Below are 18790 nucleotides of genomic sequence, written 5' to 3'. Positions count from 1 at the left end.
ACCGACGTTTTACACGTTATCCGGAATGGATAAGTCCCGATTTCACCCGTTCTCAAATTTACCAAGCTACCCTCCGATTCCGCGAAAAGAAAGGTTCTGACTTCGCTTCGCTTGTGAGAATCCCAGCCCGCCATTGTACATTCCCCCGCGGTTACTACCTCTGTTGGAACCGCCATAATCCTGTGACTCCGAGGTGACACGTGGATACGTCTAACGTGTGGTCGAATTTTATGTTTCTCTATCTTAACGGAGCCATCGATTCATCGTGCATTTTCCAAATTTACCCCTATGCATTTGTTCCCCCTCGGAGGAACGAATCAGTAATTTTGTCCAATAACTGAGAGCATTTCAGATTCTTGGTCTTATATTGACTTCGACCCACCCTCTCTGTCCGTAACTCGTAAGAAGAGCGGGGAGTCGAAGGAAGGAGGGAGGAGGGAGAGAGAGAGATCGAGTGATCGATCTAGTGGTGCATCGGATCAGATCGACGGAGAACATGCTGGCGATCTTCGATCGGGCGGTGGCGAAGAGCCCGGAGGGGCTGCGGAGCCCGGCGGCGGCAGCGGAGGAGGGTGGCGGAGGGTTGGGCCCTCTAATGGAGCACTTCGAGGCGTTGCACGAGGGACCGGTGACCATAAGACTCGGCTCCTCCGTCGGCGCCATGTCCTTCTCCATCGAGAAGCAGAACCCCTTCCTCCCGAGGTCTAAATCCAATCAATCTTTCGAAATTTATCTGACTATATTTATTTCCTTTGTTCCGTATTGTAGTTTTAATGCGTTACTTCTTCTTGAGTCTTATTGTTCTTTCTCCAGTACGATCCACGTTTTGTCATTTTTTTTTAACGTGGAACAACTTGCTTTGAATTTTTATTCCTTTTTTATCAGATGCTTTTCTTGAAAGATTAGAATTCTTGTTTCTTAGATTTTGCGTCGTAATTGTTTGATTTGTAAAGTTCGAGGCTCACTCTGTTAAATGGAGATATCAGATCAAATTTTGAATGTTTCTCTTTGAAAATGATATATGATCCGGATCACCTTCATCGAAGATCTTGAATTCTTTTTTGATTTTTTAATCGATTAATCTGTTATCCTTATCTTTTGGAATTCTTGGGTGTGAGCCCTCCGGTACATTTTATTTGATTTCGAGTAACCTTGGTTTTTTCTCGGGACTTGTTTGGGGATCTGAACGAATGTAAGTTCACTTAAAATGGGGAATGCATGAGAAATTTTAAAAAGAAACATGCCTTAAATATTTGAAACGCGGTGTTTTGATGGTTATTGAACTAATAAGTGGTAAATATTATAAATTATCCTATAATGAGGGAGGGATAGTAGAAGTAGATTCTTTTTATTTTCTAGTATTTTTACTTTTTTATTTTATTTTGACACAGTTTAATTCACAAATGAATACCTTCTGATCCCTTCCCTATCAACTATGTTTTAATGTTTTCCTCATACTGACATTATAAGTTTCGCCATCTTTAATTAGATTACTTTCTAGGAGACGCAACTCCCATGAGATCTTACTGTTTGTGGAACTAATTCATTTGGTTTTCGCCAACTAGCTAACCATGAAAATGGATACAATTGAAAAGTCGTTTTATATCTTGGTTCAGATTAGGGGTGGCATTCGGGTCAGGTCGGATCAGATATGGATCGGGTTGGATGCAGATCGGGTCAAAATTTATCAACCCAAATCTGATATGTTTATTAAAGAGGTCAAATTTCAAATTTGAATCTGATCTGTTTATTAAACGTTAGCCTGATCCAGCCCACATAACCCATTTATTAACAGGTTAACGTGTTAAATGGGTTAGATGGATTTAACGGGTTAAATTGATTTAAACAGGTTAAACAGATTAAGCGGATTGGGTTAACAGGTCAGAATAGGTTAAACAAGTTTCAACAGACTAAATAGGTTAACTGGTCAGGTTATAACCCGACCCAATATTACATTGGTCAAAATAGGTTAAACGGGTCAAAGTTTAAATCTGAACCCAATCCATTTAATAAATAAGTTTAGATGGGTGACCCATTTACGACCTAAATCTGTTTATGTCAAAGCCAAACCTGCTTAAAGCGGGTCATTCGCAGGTCGAGTTAACGGTCGGGTCATAAATTGCCAACCCTAGTTCAGATATAATTATTCTACTATTAAAGCAAACTCCCAAGTATTGTGTGAGGCTCTGGTCGGGACTTATCCTTGCACGTGGCATGTACCAGTCGATAAGAAAATAGAAACCATTAGACACCAATTTAACAGTGGGTTTCTTGGTTATAATGCGTGAGCTGACTTGTAGATCCTTGTTCTCAATTTCTTTCTATTAATGGCTACATTTGTTATTAATGGAAGATTTTCCAGATTCTTTTTGAGGTCCACAAAGAGCTATGCTCTAGCATTCCACATCTAGCTGCCTTGCCTTGTGATTGGCAGAGGTGAGTTGGATCTTTTTTTCTTTGTATTTTTTTGGTAATAAGTTGGATCTTTTGTAGGATCTGTTTATTTTAGAATTTCTTAAATACCCGTTGCAATGCCCCTCTTCACTATCATCCTCACAAGTCTTGGTGTTTGGCTTGCTCATCCTCGCATGCCTTTATGCCCAAACCCTAGTTGGGGAGCAGACATTCTTTGACCCCATTCCAAGGGGTGCAATTGGGGATTTTATTATATTGCGGATCCTTTTTAAGACCTAGTTGGTCTTTGCAATCATAGGTGAAGCAGTCAGGTATGGATGTCAAGGCGTGGCTCCTTAGCATCCTTACTATACAAATATGATTCTTGATCTCACAATAATTTCCTCATTTTTTATTGTAGGAACCTTTAATATGGTAGTTGGTGTTTCGCCAATTTTTCCATTAGTGGTGTTACTCCTATACATCCTTTAATTCACAACTTCTCACCTTCTCATGGCAACTATGCTATTTCAGGAAATAATTCCTTTTCAATTTCTTTTTGTTGTTTAACATTATTATTGTTGTTTCTTGTTTTTTATTTCCTTTTTAAGAATAATAACTAGAAATTCAGAAGTTCAAGAATGATAGAAAGAGTTTAAAGACATGTTATGTAATGAGGAAAACTAATCTTGAGTGATAGCCATCATGCCTATCTAAATCTGCTCCTTTTAATGTATGTAGGCTGTGGCCATGGACAATGTCTTGCAATTGTCCAATTGGTGGTACTAGATCCTAATGTGGAGGAAAAGGACTAACAGGCTCTTAGGCTACTTGAGGCTTTGTCACACTACACATGGTGCATTGATATAGCATGACTAACCTTCAAGCAAACAATTGGTAGAAGTGTTCTATCTTTATAAACTACAGTGCCTTGGCAGTTTGCTGATTAGTGGATCAGAGATCATGAGTATTGGAAGATTGGAAGCTGTCACTTACTTGTGCAATGTTGCATTTTACGTCCAATTTCTTTTAAGGTCGTGTTTAACATCATAGACCTAGGGGTATGACAAGGGCACTCAAAACACCTATAAGCTGTTATCGGATGAATCTTCTTATTACTTAGTATTAGTATTAATTATGAGTTGCTATACAAAAGAAACATGCTACAGTTATGTTGGCTCTTGTACTTGCCCTTCTTGTTGGCCCTATGTGAGTGTAGGCCACTTTGATTGGTTTCTCACTGATTGCATAAGCTTAAATGTGTAATCAACAGTGTAGATTCTCTTACCTGTCAGTATTTAAGGTTTCATGATAGGTTCATCTCTTACATAAATTTTCCTTGGTAAAACATCTGATGCAGACATGAAAATGATTACTTCTGATTAACAGCCAGTCATGAATGTTTGCAAATTTTGGTGAATCGTGTGTTGATCATGAATTCAACCATAAATGCATTATGTCTAGTTTACTTGTTTTAGTATATAAAAGGCCTTGAGGTGCCAAGGCATGAAGCACATTGTTACTTCCAGATAGCTGATTCCAAGAATTTTAACCCAGTTAGTGTCCCATATTGGTTTATGGCATTGTTTAACTCAAGACATCTTGCATATGGTTTGAGTCGTGCTGGCAGCTGTGTGTTTTTAGGCAGACTTTTTTTTTGTCAGAGTAAATAATACTTTGTGTGAGAGGAGGTTTATTTATTTTCTTGAAGCGGTTCTCTGCCAGCCTTAACTGCCTTAGTTATTTTCTACATAAGCAGATTTGATTCTGCCATCCATGACTGGGTTTAACTTGCGAGTCCATGCTAGGAATGGTTAGCTTTCTTGATTCTAGGGTTTGTTCTATTTGTAGCAGTGCATGAAGGAAAATTTCTTTGACATGTTTCAGTCCATATGGTTTCCTTTTCATTGGATTTTCTTTTTCTCAAAAAGGATCTAGCCATTAACTAGTATAGGAATTATAATTCCGTAATATTACAAAACATTTTTCTGTCGATTTCTAAATGAGTATTTTTATCTTATGCTTGACTTGATAATGAATTTTAAGAAATATGTTGCTTTGAGCAGCATGATGGAATAGCTAATCATGTCCATTATCATCAGCCAGACTTTTGTAGCTCCATTAGAGAGCACAATTAATTTGATAATTCCATATGAAAGGACTGAGCAGATTCAAACCAGATGCACATCATCTTTGTGTAATTTTTTCCCAGGGGAATGGGAAGTGGAAAGAAGATAGCAACAGCACAGCCAAGTAGGCATTAGTGTGCTTGCACTCATGCTCCTTTGCTATGCTTGCTTCCTAGCTAGACCTCACAGAGCACACTGTGCAGTAAGGCATTAACGCGAAAGACTCATTCTGGTTTGCTGTGCTTGCTTGCTAGCTAGAATGTGCAGAACACAAAGCGCATACAACATGGCTTTTTCAGTGATGTACTTACTGAAATTTTACCTTGAATGGGACATTTCTTCCCTCTCCCTTTCCTTCTTAATTGGATTAAATTTGTCCTCTACTCATTTAGCAGATAAGCCAAATGAGGAATTGAACCTTTTTCCTTCATCTTTTGCACATCTCTACTATAATAAGAGGTGTCCCTGATATGGGGTCATGCATCTTTACTCCACTTTCATTTCCAACCTGCCCCCATGCTTCTTTGACTTCAGAACTTTTGTTTTTGCCTCTTCTATTGCATGGCCCCCAAACAAGTCTCCCTTCATTTTCTCATCTAAATGATGTGCAAGCATGTTGCAGACACTAGTTTATGCTAATCTAAGGTTCCCATGCAAAAGTTGTGTCTGTCAATCTCTTTTTTCGTGCTTTCCCTTTTGTATTACAAAATGTAATTTTTGCTAATGGTTTTGTGAGTGGCTTTGATGGTGATGATGCTACTGTATCTGTTGATATCATTTCATTAAATATTATTGCCTGGTTGTTTTGTAATTTGCAAATTGCTTCCTTTGATACCTGCCAGAAGTGGTTCTTCTCGTGTTTGCAGATGCTATTGGTGAAAACCCAAATTCATCCTCTGTTTAATCCTTTCTCTTTTTTTTTTTTTTTTTCTTTTTGAAGTTCAGTATTAGTTTGTTTTCCTGTGTTGATACTTGCAGTCTCTTCTCATGTATAAGTTATGTTTCCTGCTTTTGTCCATCATCTCTATGATAATATAGTGATCTCTTCAATGACTTATTTCATTAATTAATGTGTTTGCAGATTGTTTTGTGTTAAGAGTGAAATATTTTGCTTGTTCCAAGGACATATTGAGAACATTACTCTTTTGAAGCAACAGTATGGACTGGGTAAGACTGCCGATGAAGCAATCATTGTAATAGAAGCCTATAGAACATTAAGAGACAGAGGACCTTTCCCTGCAAGCCAGGTTGTGAGAGATCTCCATGGGAAATTTGCATTTGTCTGTTTGATGTCCCATCAAAATCCACTTTCATAGCCACTGTGAGTATCTCCAATTAGCTCTCTCCTTTTTTGCTATCTCTTCTGTTTTCTGGAAAGATGAGTTACTTGAATTCAAGATAACTGTAGACAATGGGGTGGAATTGGTTTACCATATCAGGTACTTCTATGTTTTATAGAATTGCATAGAATTTTGAGGAAGGTGGCTAATAGAGGGCATAATAAGTGCAAGGTTGACTGGTTTGGTAGCTTTCCATTTTCATGAAGTTCAGTCCTTGGCCGATGGGCATCAATTTCATCCGTAAGGACCATAACTTGTAGTGCCCTAAATGGAACTTTTGATCCTCCTCTTTTCTTGAATTGGTTCACAGAGGTCTTCACCAACAATTAGAAAGTAAAGAAATGTAAGTTTTCCGTTTCATTATTGCAGTGAACTCATTCCATGAACTTCCACATTTGACAACAGGACCCTGTTATGTATCTAATCCATGGATATACGGTGATTTAGTTGCATGCATTTGCCTTATTTCCTTTTATTTCCACCTACTATTTTAGTTTTATGTCAGGTAATATATAAGTGCGATGGTTTAATACTATTCTGACACCTCTGTTGTGTCCCACTTTGTCAAGTTGTTTAGAAGTTGAGAGTGTTTCTTATAACTGGTGAGTTGCTTGGAAAAAGCTTCGGTTGATCAAAGTTTTCCTTTTACTAATATTGAATGGTCATGTTGAAACTTTAAAAATGGGATGAAGATTCTTGTTCCATCTATCATTAACATTTATCTTAAATTTTAAGTTCAAACTTTTAATTGGCCCTGCTATGCAAATGTCATAAGTTTCAAGCAAGCAGCATCAATTCTGTATGAGTTATCATTGCTTCCTAGTGATGCAGAGATATGCATGCAATTTTGCTTATCCTAAATCAGAATTAGGGCTAGGATGCAGATAGAAGCTATGGATTGATGCACCAGTGTGTCCAGGTCATGGTGATTATGTGAATTTGTTTCATTTAAAAATTTATGCCTATACATGTGTATATGCAGTCTAATTTTCTGTAATGAGAAATGAATACTTAAAGAAATGTTGAGCCATCGGTTGAGATATGCTGGTAAGGAGGCTCATTTAAAATTTTGAATGGAACTAGCAAATATTCTTTCAATTATCTGATACATGAGCTGATGATACATGGCATTATTGTATCAACAACTGTCTTGTCATTTCCTTGCCTAAAAATGCTTGCAACTAAATTTCTTTCTTTTTGTGTATTTCTTCAAATGTAATATGAAGAACTTGTCCATACTTAATATAAACTAATCATATTGGTTACATACCCATATACATGACATATGTGAATATAGATGCATCAGTTACATATTATACATGCATATCAATGTATCTTTATTATGTATATCCCTTTACTATATATCTGCAAATCTGTTCACCATGCAAAACACTTATGTCCAAAGTCAATAGAATGGTCATATACTTTAGCATACACATCCTTATCTAGTTTTATGCGGTTTCTTACATCAGAAACATTAGAATGGTCATATACTTTAGCATACACATCCTTATCTAGTTTTATGCGGTTTGATACATCAGAAACATTCATATTAAACACTATTGAATATATATCAGTCCAATCTTCGATTTCTTGAATCTACTTGGGGTTTTGAATGTTGAGAAAAAGATTATTGAAGTATAGTATAAATTTCATTCATATGCAATGAGATTAGGTGCATGTATCAGTCTGACGAGTTATATAAACATTTGAGAATTGTCTTATGAACTCTTTCTTCTTCCTGCAAAAAAGTAAGCAGCATCTCATAATTCTCTTTCCAATTCAGGATGCTGATGGGAGTGTGCCTTTCTTTTGGGGAGCTGATTCTGAAGATCACCTTGTACTGTCTGACGATGTGGAGGTTGTCAAGAAGGCTGTGGGAACTCATATGCTCCATTTCCGAAGGGTAATGCACAAAGCATAGCTTCTTGATCCTCTTAATTTTACATGATGTAAACATTCTTTGGCTTTTCTAGTGTATCCTTATTCTTGTTCAATGCCTTGACCAGGTTGCTTCTTCACGACATCTGGGGGATTGCAGAGCTTCGAGCATCCTATGAATGAGGTGAAGGCAATGCCAAGGGTTGACAGCCAAGGTCAACTCTGTGGGGTAACTTTCGAAGTTGATGTTGAAGCTAAGAAGGAGACTGGAATGCCGAGGGTTGGCAGTGCTGCAAATTGGTCTTCTCACTATTAATTCTGCGAACATCATAAAGCAGGGCCTTCTATCTTTTCATTTTAAACCTTCAGTACATTGACCCATTTTTAGACATTTCTCTCCTGTCTCAACTTGCTGACCCCGTATCCTTTACAAATTGCTTATGCTTAACACAGAAGACTTCTTATTGCATGAAAACTGTCATGGTGTGGACTTGTGGATCCTTGCGAGCTTATGCACTTGTAGTTGCCTAAGAGATCCATGTGGGAAATAAAATTTCATCATTACCTGTTTGTATCGCTGGTACATTGTGATACATCATCACCCGCAGGCTGCAGCCATGGACTGTCCTTTGTATTGGTATTGATAGGATCAGTATTTTTATTCAGCATGTTCCAAGGGTAAGCTAGTACTCAGTAATCAGTATCAAATTATCAGACAGTTCTGGAAATGTACATCTCTATATTATCAAGGCAGGACGGCAGGTAAGAGGAAAGTTGCATGCTCAAAATCCAGCAGGGAGACTGGACAAAACAGCATTTCTGTGGGTTACAACAACTGAGCCTTACGACTTATTAACGTCAGCTGCTGGAGCGGGCTCCTCTAGTCGGACTTATAGAGCTAGATTCATGACTTTGCGGATGCTTAGTTGATAAGTGGTGTAACGTGCTGGCTATTGTAGAATGTTGTTTTGACAGGAACGTAAGGCTCAACAGGACCTGCTAATGGTAATGTTACCACAATCATGGATTTTATTTGTTAGTAAGAACCAGAGATTAAAGTAGTTCCAAGAACACCATATCGTTTGCAAGGTGTGAACAGTTAGCAGTTTCATGGATTTTAAGGTGCCAACCCCAAATGCTGGTAGAATTCTAGGCCATCGCACTCGGGCATGCAGATGCGGGGCCTCGCTTACTGGGCCGGCCAATGCCGAGCCGACGCCAAGGGAGGGGCCGAAAGGCCTCTTCCCATTTAGAGCAGAGTAGACCCCTATTCAACCACGTGGAGGAGGAAGAGTCCTCCACCGTGGGCACCGCCGGAGGCTAGGGCCACTTCAATCGAGCCTATTCGCCGCAAAGTAAGGACCTTGAGCTTATCCCCTCACCCTTAAGCTGATCCTTTTCGAAAAACTCACCTATAAATCTTCCTTCTCTCAGCGATGGGCCCACCTCTGAGCTCCATCGAGCACCTCTCCTCCTCCTCCTTCCACTTCTCCGGTGATCGGGGTGCCGCTGCCGAAGACCCTTTCTCTTTCCTCTAGACCACTAATGGCTCTATTTTTCTCCTTCTCCCTTGTATTGAGCACTGTTGCCGTCGCTAGCTCGTCAGACCAAACTCCTCAGTTGAGATTCTACGTCGTCGACCACCGGTAAGCTCTCTTCCCCTGTTGCTCTGGTCAAGCCAATTGAGTGGTTTCCTTCCCCTGTTGCGGCCAAACCAAGAATGATCTTGGTCTTTTTTTCTCTCCGGCCGTCCCCTGCTGTCGACGGCGGGTCATCGACCACCCAAGCTCGGCTACCGCCGGACCTTTTTTGTCGGCCCCTTCCTTCTTCTCTTCCCTCTTCATTCTTCTTCTTCTTATATATTCTATTTTTCTTCCCATTTTTTTCCAATTTGTAATTAATTAAAAAAGGAAAAAAATCCTTCTCTCTACTTGACTCCATGACTAGATATATTGATGATATCCCGGATGGCCTTCCATTGACAAACATCCAGATCCCTAACTGAACCCGAGTTGAGATTCTTTCTCCTCTCCTTCTTTCTCTCTCTAGCCAAGCTTCGGGATGCCGAGTGTAAGTCTTGTTTTTCTTGTTGCTCGAATCCAAGTTGACCCACCTTTGGAAATCCTAAACCGTCCGGTACTCGGACGGTGGACTGGCCCATTACTTCAACCCTTAGTAGATTTGGGACCACTTTTGATCTTCATTTGATTTTATTGAATCCACTTTGCTCAGACCAACCGAGGCAATCGAGCACTGTCCACGCTGACCGACCTGATTTGAAGGCATGAGGTCATTCTCCACTAATGTTTGATTTTGATTTCGCTTGACTTCTGAATGATGATGAAATTTATAATGTTTTAATTATATTAAAATATGCACACCTAGCTCGTCTAACTGAAATAGAATTTTTTGAAACGAGAAGAGGTAAGTACCTAATTACTTCAATATGTGTTTCCGAATTTTTGGTAAAGTGATAATTATTTGATTAAAAATAATTATGATATCTATTTTGAACTTAGTTAAATGGGTCAAGCATGTTAATATTATGATCATTTTAAAATATGTTATATGCTATGTTATGAAATCTGAAAAATGTGATCGAGCAAATCATGAAAAAATCTGTTTATAAGTATGCATTCTAACACAGCTTATGATTTGATTTGGCCCCGTAAATAGCATTTATTTGTTGGCTATGTCGACTCGTAATTTATAAGAAACTGATTTCAACACTGGCATCACCGGTGATAAAAATAGTGGTATTTAGGATATTGTGCCATCGATAGTTAATAATAGTAGTTTTTAGCATTTTGTGCATTTTGATCCATACCACGGGTTACGTGACCATAGCCTATTTTTTTATTTTTAATTTATGATAATTAGTTTATAGTGTTTCTTGTAAAAACTATAGTATATTTTTTTAAAAAGATATGCATTATTTGAGAAATGATTTCTTTTTCAGTCGATATTTTATGCTTTTAACGAATTATTGGCATACTTTAACTCCACTTAGGGCATTGTATTGCTTATTGGGCTAGCATAGTTTATTATTATGTTATCTCTATTTTTCCAGATCCATATGCATGATTGCTCGGAACTTGGAGTATCCTAAATTTTTTGAAGATGTTTTCAGTCATGGAGTTTTAGTCGGCCTAGTTAGAATAGTTCATTTGATTTATATTAGCAGTTAGCAATTGTTGACTTATATCACTTTGGAACTGTTGTAAGAACTATTTGAAAAAGTTAATTAAATAAATTTTTAAAATTATTATTGCTTTGATATAACCTGTAGCCTTGAATGCTCGTATGATCCGCTATAGAGATATGTGGCATCTATTACGCTCTGAGTTTAAAGCATGATAGCAAATGATCACAGCTCTGGTGCTAGACCATATCAGACCACTAAGAGACGAAAAGAGAAAAATAGAGTGTTACATCCGCTTCACATTACTGAATCATATAGTTTTCAAGCTGCTGCCTGTAAAATGGCAACAGAAAAATTCTGTAATTTCAAGCAAAAAACAAAGTATGTTGCCAGCTGCTTCCCAGATAAAATTTTTGTTGTACTTAGAACTTCAAAAGAAAAATAACAACTTTTCCTACTATTCTTAATAAATCCATTTCTAAGGCTAGCGAGGAATGAAAAACGGCTTCCAGCTTCAATCCTTCGCATCCATGATGCAACTGGAGGCTAGCGAGGAATGAAAACTTCTTCCAGCTTCAATCCTTCGCATCCCGTGATGCCACCTGGAGTTATCTGGAAAACGTGCTCTCTCTTTGTAAAGGTCATCAACTTTCCAGAAATCTTGCATGCAAATCATTAGCAGTTTCAAAGCGTGAATGCCGAATGCGAAATTTAACCATTCTCCTTGTATCTAACCTCACCAAGAAGGTAGTTTTTCTATTCCTATATAAAGCTAGAGAAGAAAAGCCTGGGAAGTAAAGAGGTAAGTAGTGACTGCGAAGGTAAGGGGAAAAGGATATGGCTTCGGCCTCGGGGAGGTTGGGGGCGTCGAAGATCTTGCACACGCGCTGCTCGCCTTCCCTTTCTCAGCATCAGCCGGATGGTGGAGGCGTGCGCCAGTACGTGCCCTCACTGCCGGTTTCTTTGGATCCGAAATGAACATCCCTCCCCCTGGATCCGCAATCACTGCCAAAATATTGGCGACAAAACATAATGCTCCTCTACTACATACTGGAATCCACTAATGCTTCAAATAGCGACGCATTAAGATTTAAGATTTCATCCTGATAGCTTAGTATTAGGAATAAGTGATAACATAATCGGAATTTTTACCTTGGTTGGTCATGTAACCTGCCACATTGAATTCCTCGGCTATCTTTATCAGTCGAGAGAGCATCTGCGCCAAACTTTTTGCTGCATAGGTCAGAGAAATGGCACGTGTTGACGACGACGCAACCATTGTAATAGGGAACTATTTGCGGTTGCAGGGACAACAGCTTAGTCCGCTTCTTTCTTTATGCACGTCATTTAAGCTATAACGATGTCAAAATAACCACAGGGACAATATAGAAGGTTTAAATTTGCCACAGCAATAACCATGCATCCTAAGAAACATCAAAGACCTAGAGTTATATTGATTCACATTCGGAATCCAAAATTAGAATCAAAATAGATCAGAATGGAAATCTGAATGGTATTCTACGACATATTTGATTCATAACTGAAATCAAAATCGAAATAGTAATAGAATTTGAATACTAGGAATGAATAAGAATTGAATTTTGGAGAATTAGAGTATTTTCATTCTTTCTAAAATTGAAATGACAATGAGACTCTCTCCAACCAAACAGTTAAGAGTGGAGTCATATATTTATTCTAAAGTCCACTCCACCCAACCAATCATGCTCTAGATTCATATGGCAAGTGAAAAGTTCATCATCATCATGAATTCTATCTATAATCCAAGGCCGAGACATATATACCTGGCGCTCTGCAAGCTCTCCTCTTCCGGAGAAGTCCACGCGGAACAAGGCGATCACCGAATCCACGATCTGCAAGCAATCAAGAGCACAAATAAGAGTAAGACCAGGTCCCGCTCAACACTATATATACAAACTTGGAAACAAGATAACGAACCAGAAGGCGGAAGGGCTCTTCGGACATTTTGGCAGCCAGGCCGAGCAGCAAGTTTGTATTGATGCTCGTATGTGTAGGCACGCGCGTATGATAATCTAATCTCAATACACGAAAGACAAGTATCGTTGTGGACCATTGGCCAAAGAACGCGAATAAATTAGTTTTCAAAAAAATAGGATCGAAAGATTTGGGCCTTACGTTGTCGAGAACAGCTCCGGCATCCATCCCGAACCTCTCCGCTATCGGCACTATCCGGTCCGGTCGGCTGGCCTTTCCGATAAGGTCCAGCACGAACATCAAAGGTCCTCATCGTAATAAATGCTAGCCTACCATAACTTAGTGCATCCATGCACAATTTATTTAACAAGAATAAAAATTATAAAGGATACAATGTTCCCTCGGTATCAATGTAGGCCGACCTTTCCGTTCCGCCATGCATGTGGATCGGGAGCTAGAAACGAAATAATTTCATCATATTTTTTATCTATTTCTGATCCAATAAATCCTAGTTCTTAGGCAATCTAGGCTGCGGACCTGTGTCGAGACGCAGAGGGTATGAGCCAGCTGGGTCTTTCCTGATCTGTTGATTGGTGATCAACGGTCAGGATAAGAAAATTATATTTTTTTAAAAAAGAGATAGATATCTAACCGGAATTCTCCCGAATGCCTCCGTGATCGAAAGCGTCTCGATTCCACCTTCACAAAGAGGTTAGAATTTAATTTACTAGTGGGAGGGTTCTGATTAAATTTCACGGATGATCTAACGGCAGAAACCGCCCGATCAAGAGGATACTTAAATGATTCTACGTCTGGTATTTTTGAAATTGAAAAAAGAAAGTTCGTTATGTTACGCCAAGGAGTTCGTCAAGGGCTTGGCTCCCCGTCGTGATTCGAATCACCGACTTCCGCTGGGCATATCAAAATCTCAGCCGCCAAAACATTAGATCAGAGCAAGGAGAATGTGATCCAACGGGTCAGATCGTTGAACTCAACTACTCGGGGCACGTCAGTTTACACAACAGAGCTTACCCGGAGGAGGAGATCGCTTCCAGTCACGTAACCCATGTTCTGCGAACCAAATCGGAGAGAAGAAAGAGGAAAAAGCTTAAGCTTAGCGAACAAAGGAATCACAGACCGGCGTAAGTTAGAAAGAAGGGTTCCTAAGAAGGAAGGGAGCCCTCACCACGACCTTCTCCGCAGCCTCGCAGATCTTATCGACCTTCGCTTCGGACAAACCCTTAATCCCTGTCAAGCTCTGGGAAGAGACCAAAACCAAAAGAAATTAGGATCAAACCCTAGAAAATTTGAAGGATCTCTCTTCGGATCCGAAGCAGTAGAACGGTGGAAGACGAGAACCTTCTTCGTGTGCATCATGAGGCCGTTGCAGGTGTAGATCCCCGCGTCCTGGAGCTTCTTGATGTCTCCCGCATTGATCCCCTGGGAGATCACTGCGGATATCGCAGCGATCGCGAATGCGAACGGTCATTTTGAATAAATTGTAGTAAAGTTCGCCAGAATAGGTACAAAATCGAAGGAAAAACGAAATCAGATCAGAGGATCGGCGATCAAAGATCAGATCCACCTAAAATCTTCTCGGATTTCCGAAGATTGGATCAAAACGAGATCAAAAGACAGCAGAGCGAAGCCAAGTCAAATATAACTAAATTTCTAGGAAAATATGATCCCAAAATGCAATACTAATGAAATGCTAGTGCAGAGATATCTGAACTCTTCTCGGATCTCAGAAAACCGGATCAATAAACCGAAATATCCATCCGTATTTATACAACAATAGAGTCATCATGGAAAATTAACGAAAAAACCAAAGTAGATCCAGAAAAGCCAAAATGAGATGATATAGATCTCACGTTTGTCGATGGATTCGAAGCAATCGTATTCCTCCTCGGCTTCTTCTCGGTCCAGCAGCTGGAGCTGGCCGTGCTCTTCGAATCTGAATGCCATCGAAACAAAGAGATCAACGAACGCGTTACGGCGTTACCTTCGGAGAGATCTCTGGTGAAGAAGAAGAGCAAGGGGGAGAGGAGATGGAGCTCAGCTCACTTGACGTCTATCATCTTCTCGGCGTTTAGAGCTCGAGTGAAACTGGAGCAGGCGCGCACTGAGAGATTTTTGAATTCGGGACCCGAGGTCTCGGTATACATAGGGCCGGATCCGATGGCATGCATGCAAATGGGTTTTAAATTTTTTGAGAATCCGGGCCGGCATCCCGGTGCCGGTTTAGACCTAACCGCCGCCGGTACAGCAAACTCAGTTGCCGGACTGCAAACTGGTGACTCGGCGGGCTATATGATACCGGTTTACATTGTTCCTTGATGTGGGCCAAGCCCAGAAACTTGGATGCTCTCAAGAAGTGGGCGAATTGGAGTTTATCCCCATAACCCCACGCTTAGCAACCAATATAATATACAAATAGTGATTTTTTGAAAGATAAATATAAATAAATTATAGTTGTGAATATATGCATATATAATTTTTTTTATAAAAAAGAAAAAAAAAAGTAGTGGAGAATAGCTTTCTTAAAGAAATACTTGGAAGTGTGTATCGGGAGGCAAACATAGCAGTAGATTGAGTCGCCTCCTTCGCCGCTCACCACTCGGAAGAGGTCTTTTGGACTTGTTTTGTAGCCGCCCCCTCATCATTATGCCATCTTCTTTCCATCGACTCTGTTGGCTGCACTATTTTGGAGCAGTGTAAGCAACCGTTGTACCAAAAAAAAAAAAAAAAATTGAGGGTAGGGGATGTAAATCGGCCGAGCAAAGTTTCGTTTTGGAGTTGTCCTCTCTTCTTCACATGATGTAGAAGTAATAATTTAACAGCCTAAGCAAGAAACAATTACATTGGTACAATGTGCACTATCATGTGCTTTGTTACCAATAATATTAACTATGTAAAAAGAGTAGTACATGCATTGTCATTGTCCTAAGCTTTGCATGGTTCCCATTCTAGCTTGATTCGTATTTTAGCTATGCAAATGCTACACAAGGAAACAAGATCAAATGTAATTTGTTAAACTTTTCCCACCAATGAATTTTTTACCCATTGACCTATCCTGCTACCTATGTATGCAGAACTTTGTCCCTAATTTGCTGGAGCGATGCTAGGTATACTCATGCTTGTAGGTGGAAATACCCTCCATGGGATGAGGTATCACCTCTTGCCTTCGTCTTTAATCATCTGATTTAATAGGATATGCATTTAGGGTTTCGGAGCCGGCTAGGAGAATTCCAACCAGTTAAATTCTTTTATCTCATATAAAATACTAATTCAACCTCAAGTTGTTCGTCCTTAGCATCTCATATGTGTTTTTTTTTTTTAAAAAAAATACCAATAACTTGCTTTAATCTGCAAGAATTAACATCTTCTAAAAGTATATGATAAAAGATTTTTTTACATTTTACCGGCTATTATGGTGCATTTTGAGTGATTCTACAAGTTTAATATATAAATACATAATTTTAAAGTAATTGTTATCAAGATATTATTTTGATATAATGTTTTGTTCTATAAGGAGAAGAAAGAAAAATCATTGTGGCGTCCTTCCTGCAGGTATTGAGGCATTTGGCTGGGGCCTCACAGTTGAGACCTGAGACGGTGCGAGCGACCTACACTGCCTACCAGATCTGGCTTGCAAGGAATGCTTAGACCTTTGGGGAGACGAGGCCCCCTCCAGGGCTGGTGGTGGAGAGGGCGAGGCTGCTCATAGCGGAGGTCGCTCAGGTGGTGCAGTCAGATAGACCTTTGACAGCTCGGGACATCTGGGGCTCTATCTCTGCTCGTCGAGTGCCCCGCATGGTGGTTTTCACCTGTGAGCTCCCACCTTCGAGTTTCCTCAAGGTCAACTTTGATGGTTGCGTCCTACAGGGCGGCGTGAGGGGAGGTGCGGGCTTTGTTGTTAGAGGCCCAGATTTGAGGATAATTGCTGCTGGAGGATGCTAGTTGTTTGACACCTCGGTGCCAGGGGTGGAGTTGCGAGCAGCCTGGTTCAGATTGTGTTATGTCAGACGTGCTCTGCGAGCGAGGAGGGTCCTTTTGGAGGATGACTCCGCGACGATCATTGAGCGGATTCTACAGGTGTCTCGGGGGATTGGTGACTACCATCCACTGCTAAGGGATATCCGTGCCTTGGTTCGAGATGGAATGGTCATTCAGGCAAAGCATGTATTCTATAAGGTGAATGGGGCTGCGGATTGGATAGCATCCTTTATTGCTAACCACTCAAGGGCCCATATATGGGTGGACGAGGCGGAGCTGTCTAGTACTCTCTGTGATGTTTTGCTTTTTGATTGTTTTGGTGTGTCCGTATACGTTATGTATGGTACCACCATTTTTAGCGAAAAAAAAGAAAAAAAGAAAAATCATGGGAGAAAGAATAATAGAAACACATATCTTGGAAATATAACGTAAACCAAAAGGAAGGAAATCTTGTTGGGATCTACCCATTATTTTTGTTACTTTTAAGCCTATCTTAACTCTTTAAGAAACTCAGAACTCTTGCCATCCTATCTCAAGAAACCAAGCCTACCTTTTGAAACACTCGAACTCTTGCTTTCCTATTTCAAGAAATCAGGAATTTGAGGAAAAATAACACACAGATAAGCTTCCTAATCTCAAAAAATATAACTAATTATCTTATTAACTAACGTATGATCCATGCAATGCAATGATATCCTATCTCTTACTTGTTAGATGTATGCCCTAGAAGCCAATTTGGCTGACACATTATTAATTCTGGAACATAATTTGTACTTGACTTTATTATTGTTGAATAAATGAAAGGCATCTTTTTCATTCATATTGTTTATGTGTCAATGAATCGTTCAAAAAATTAATAAGATGATGATGCATATTCTCAAGAGTTGAGAATTTGAGCCATGTATCATTGGTAATTGATTTCTAAATAATCCTGATCGATGGATCATCACGAGGACGGTGATCGATCCGATCAGTGCACATATTACATTCCTTGTGGATGGACGAGACTCGAGTCCACGGTGTGGCGACACTAAAGTAATAGTGCAGGTGCTTGTTAAAGAACAAGGGTACTGAGCGTGACCAAGACAAGAAGTCACTTGGATGTCTATCCACTCGTCAGTGACTTGCTTGATGTTGCAGTAGTGTGACTGGTCCTTTGACCTGCGGTGCTTCGGCTACTCACAGTGAGATTATTGTAGTTTGACTGCACATATACATGGTCTCTAGACATATAGGTCCATGCAGTGTAGACTGGCTGCAGTAGGTTCACTGTAAGAGTAGGGTATGCACCTATATGGAATCTATCGACCTTGGTAGATAAGGAGAGATCCTATGTGATTTATGAGACTGAGTTCGTAAGACCTCGGCCGGGGCAGTATGCATAGTGGAGAAAGAGTTTTCCACTCTTGAACTTAAGTCGAATAAATCTTGACATATGACAGATGATGGGGTTTGACGAGTTGTCCATGACCTCCGTCCTGTAGGGATCCATGATAATAGGACTGTATCATACGATAACTGCACCTAGAGGTTCATCATTCCATTCTGCTGGGTAGCCACTACATGCTGCTAGGTGTCACTGGTGGATGGTGAGACTCACAGGGAATACCTTGATGATCGATAAACCTTAATGAGTTGAGTTGAAACTGTTCCAACCCATTGAAAGGAGTTTTCAATAATATTGTGATAGAGATCGCAATATATCTCACTACTAGACAGAATAGAACCTATGGGGTCACACACACTAGAGGTATTGACCGATCCGATGGTTGAAATGTGATTATGAATCACGAGTAATCAATTCGATTGATAATCAGTTGAAGATGAAACAATGGGAGTTGATTAATTGGACTTAAACACGAATCCTACTTGGAGTAGGATTTCTGGAGTCCTAATTGGATTAGGACTGGAAGTCCTACTTGGAGTAGGATTCCTACAATCCTAATTGAATTAGA

General features: G+C 39.9%; 1 protein-coding gene and 1 pseudogene across 1 annotated transcript; one reads left to right on the top strand and one right to left on the bottom strand.

Annotated features, from left to right (window-relative positions):
• Nucleotides 1-381: 381 nt before the first annotated feature.
• LOC103716357 lies at nt 382-8322 on the top strand (annotated as a pseudogene).
• A 2835-nt stretch (nt 8323-11157) lies between these two features.
• On the bottom strand, nt 11158-14960 carry LOC103716372 (meiotic recombination protein DMC1 homolog). Its single transcript, XM_039131917.1, is given in 17 exon segments — nt 11158-11783; nt 11785-11834; nt 11836-11891; nt 12039-12112; nt 12681-12757; nt 12843-12896; nt 12898-12942; nt 13041-13107; nt 13232-13293; nt 13377-13422; nt 13492-13685; nt 13688-13750; nt 13872-13910; nt 14026-14097; nt 14199-14290; nt 14711-14793; nt 14904-14960. Coding segments are annotated over 17 exon segments (1341 nt in total). The 5' UTR covers nt 14918-14960; the 3' UTR covers nt 11158-11530.
• Between the last annotated feature and the right edge of the window lie 3830 nt (nt 14961-18790).

Source organism: Phoenix dactylifera, chromosome 11 (genome assembly GCF_009389715.1).
Source record: "Phoenix dactylifera cultivar Barhee BC4 chromosome 11, palm_55x_up_171113_PBpolish2nd_filt_p, whole genome shotgun sequence".
In the NCBI taxonomy this organism is placed as follows: Eukaryota; Viridiplantae; Streptophyta; class Magnoliopsida; order Arecales; family Arecaceae; genus Phoenix; species Phoenix dactylifera.
Note: the sequence above shows the minus strand (reverse complement) of the source record. Positions and strands in the feature narration are given on the sequence as shown.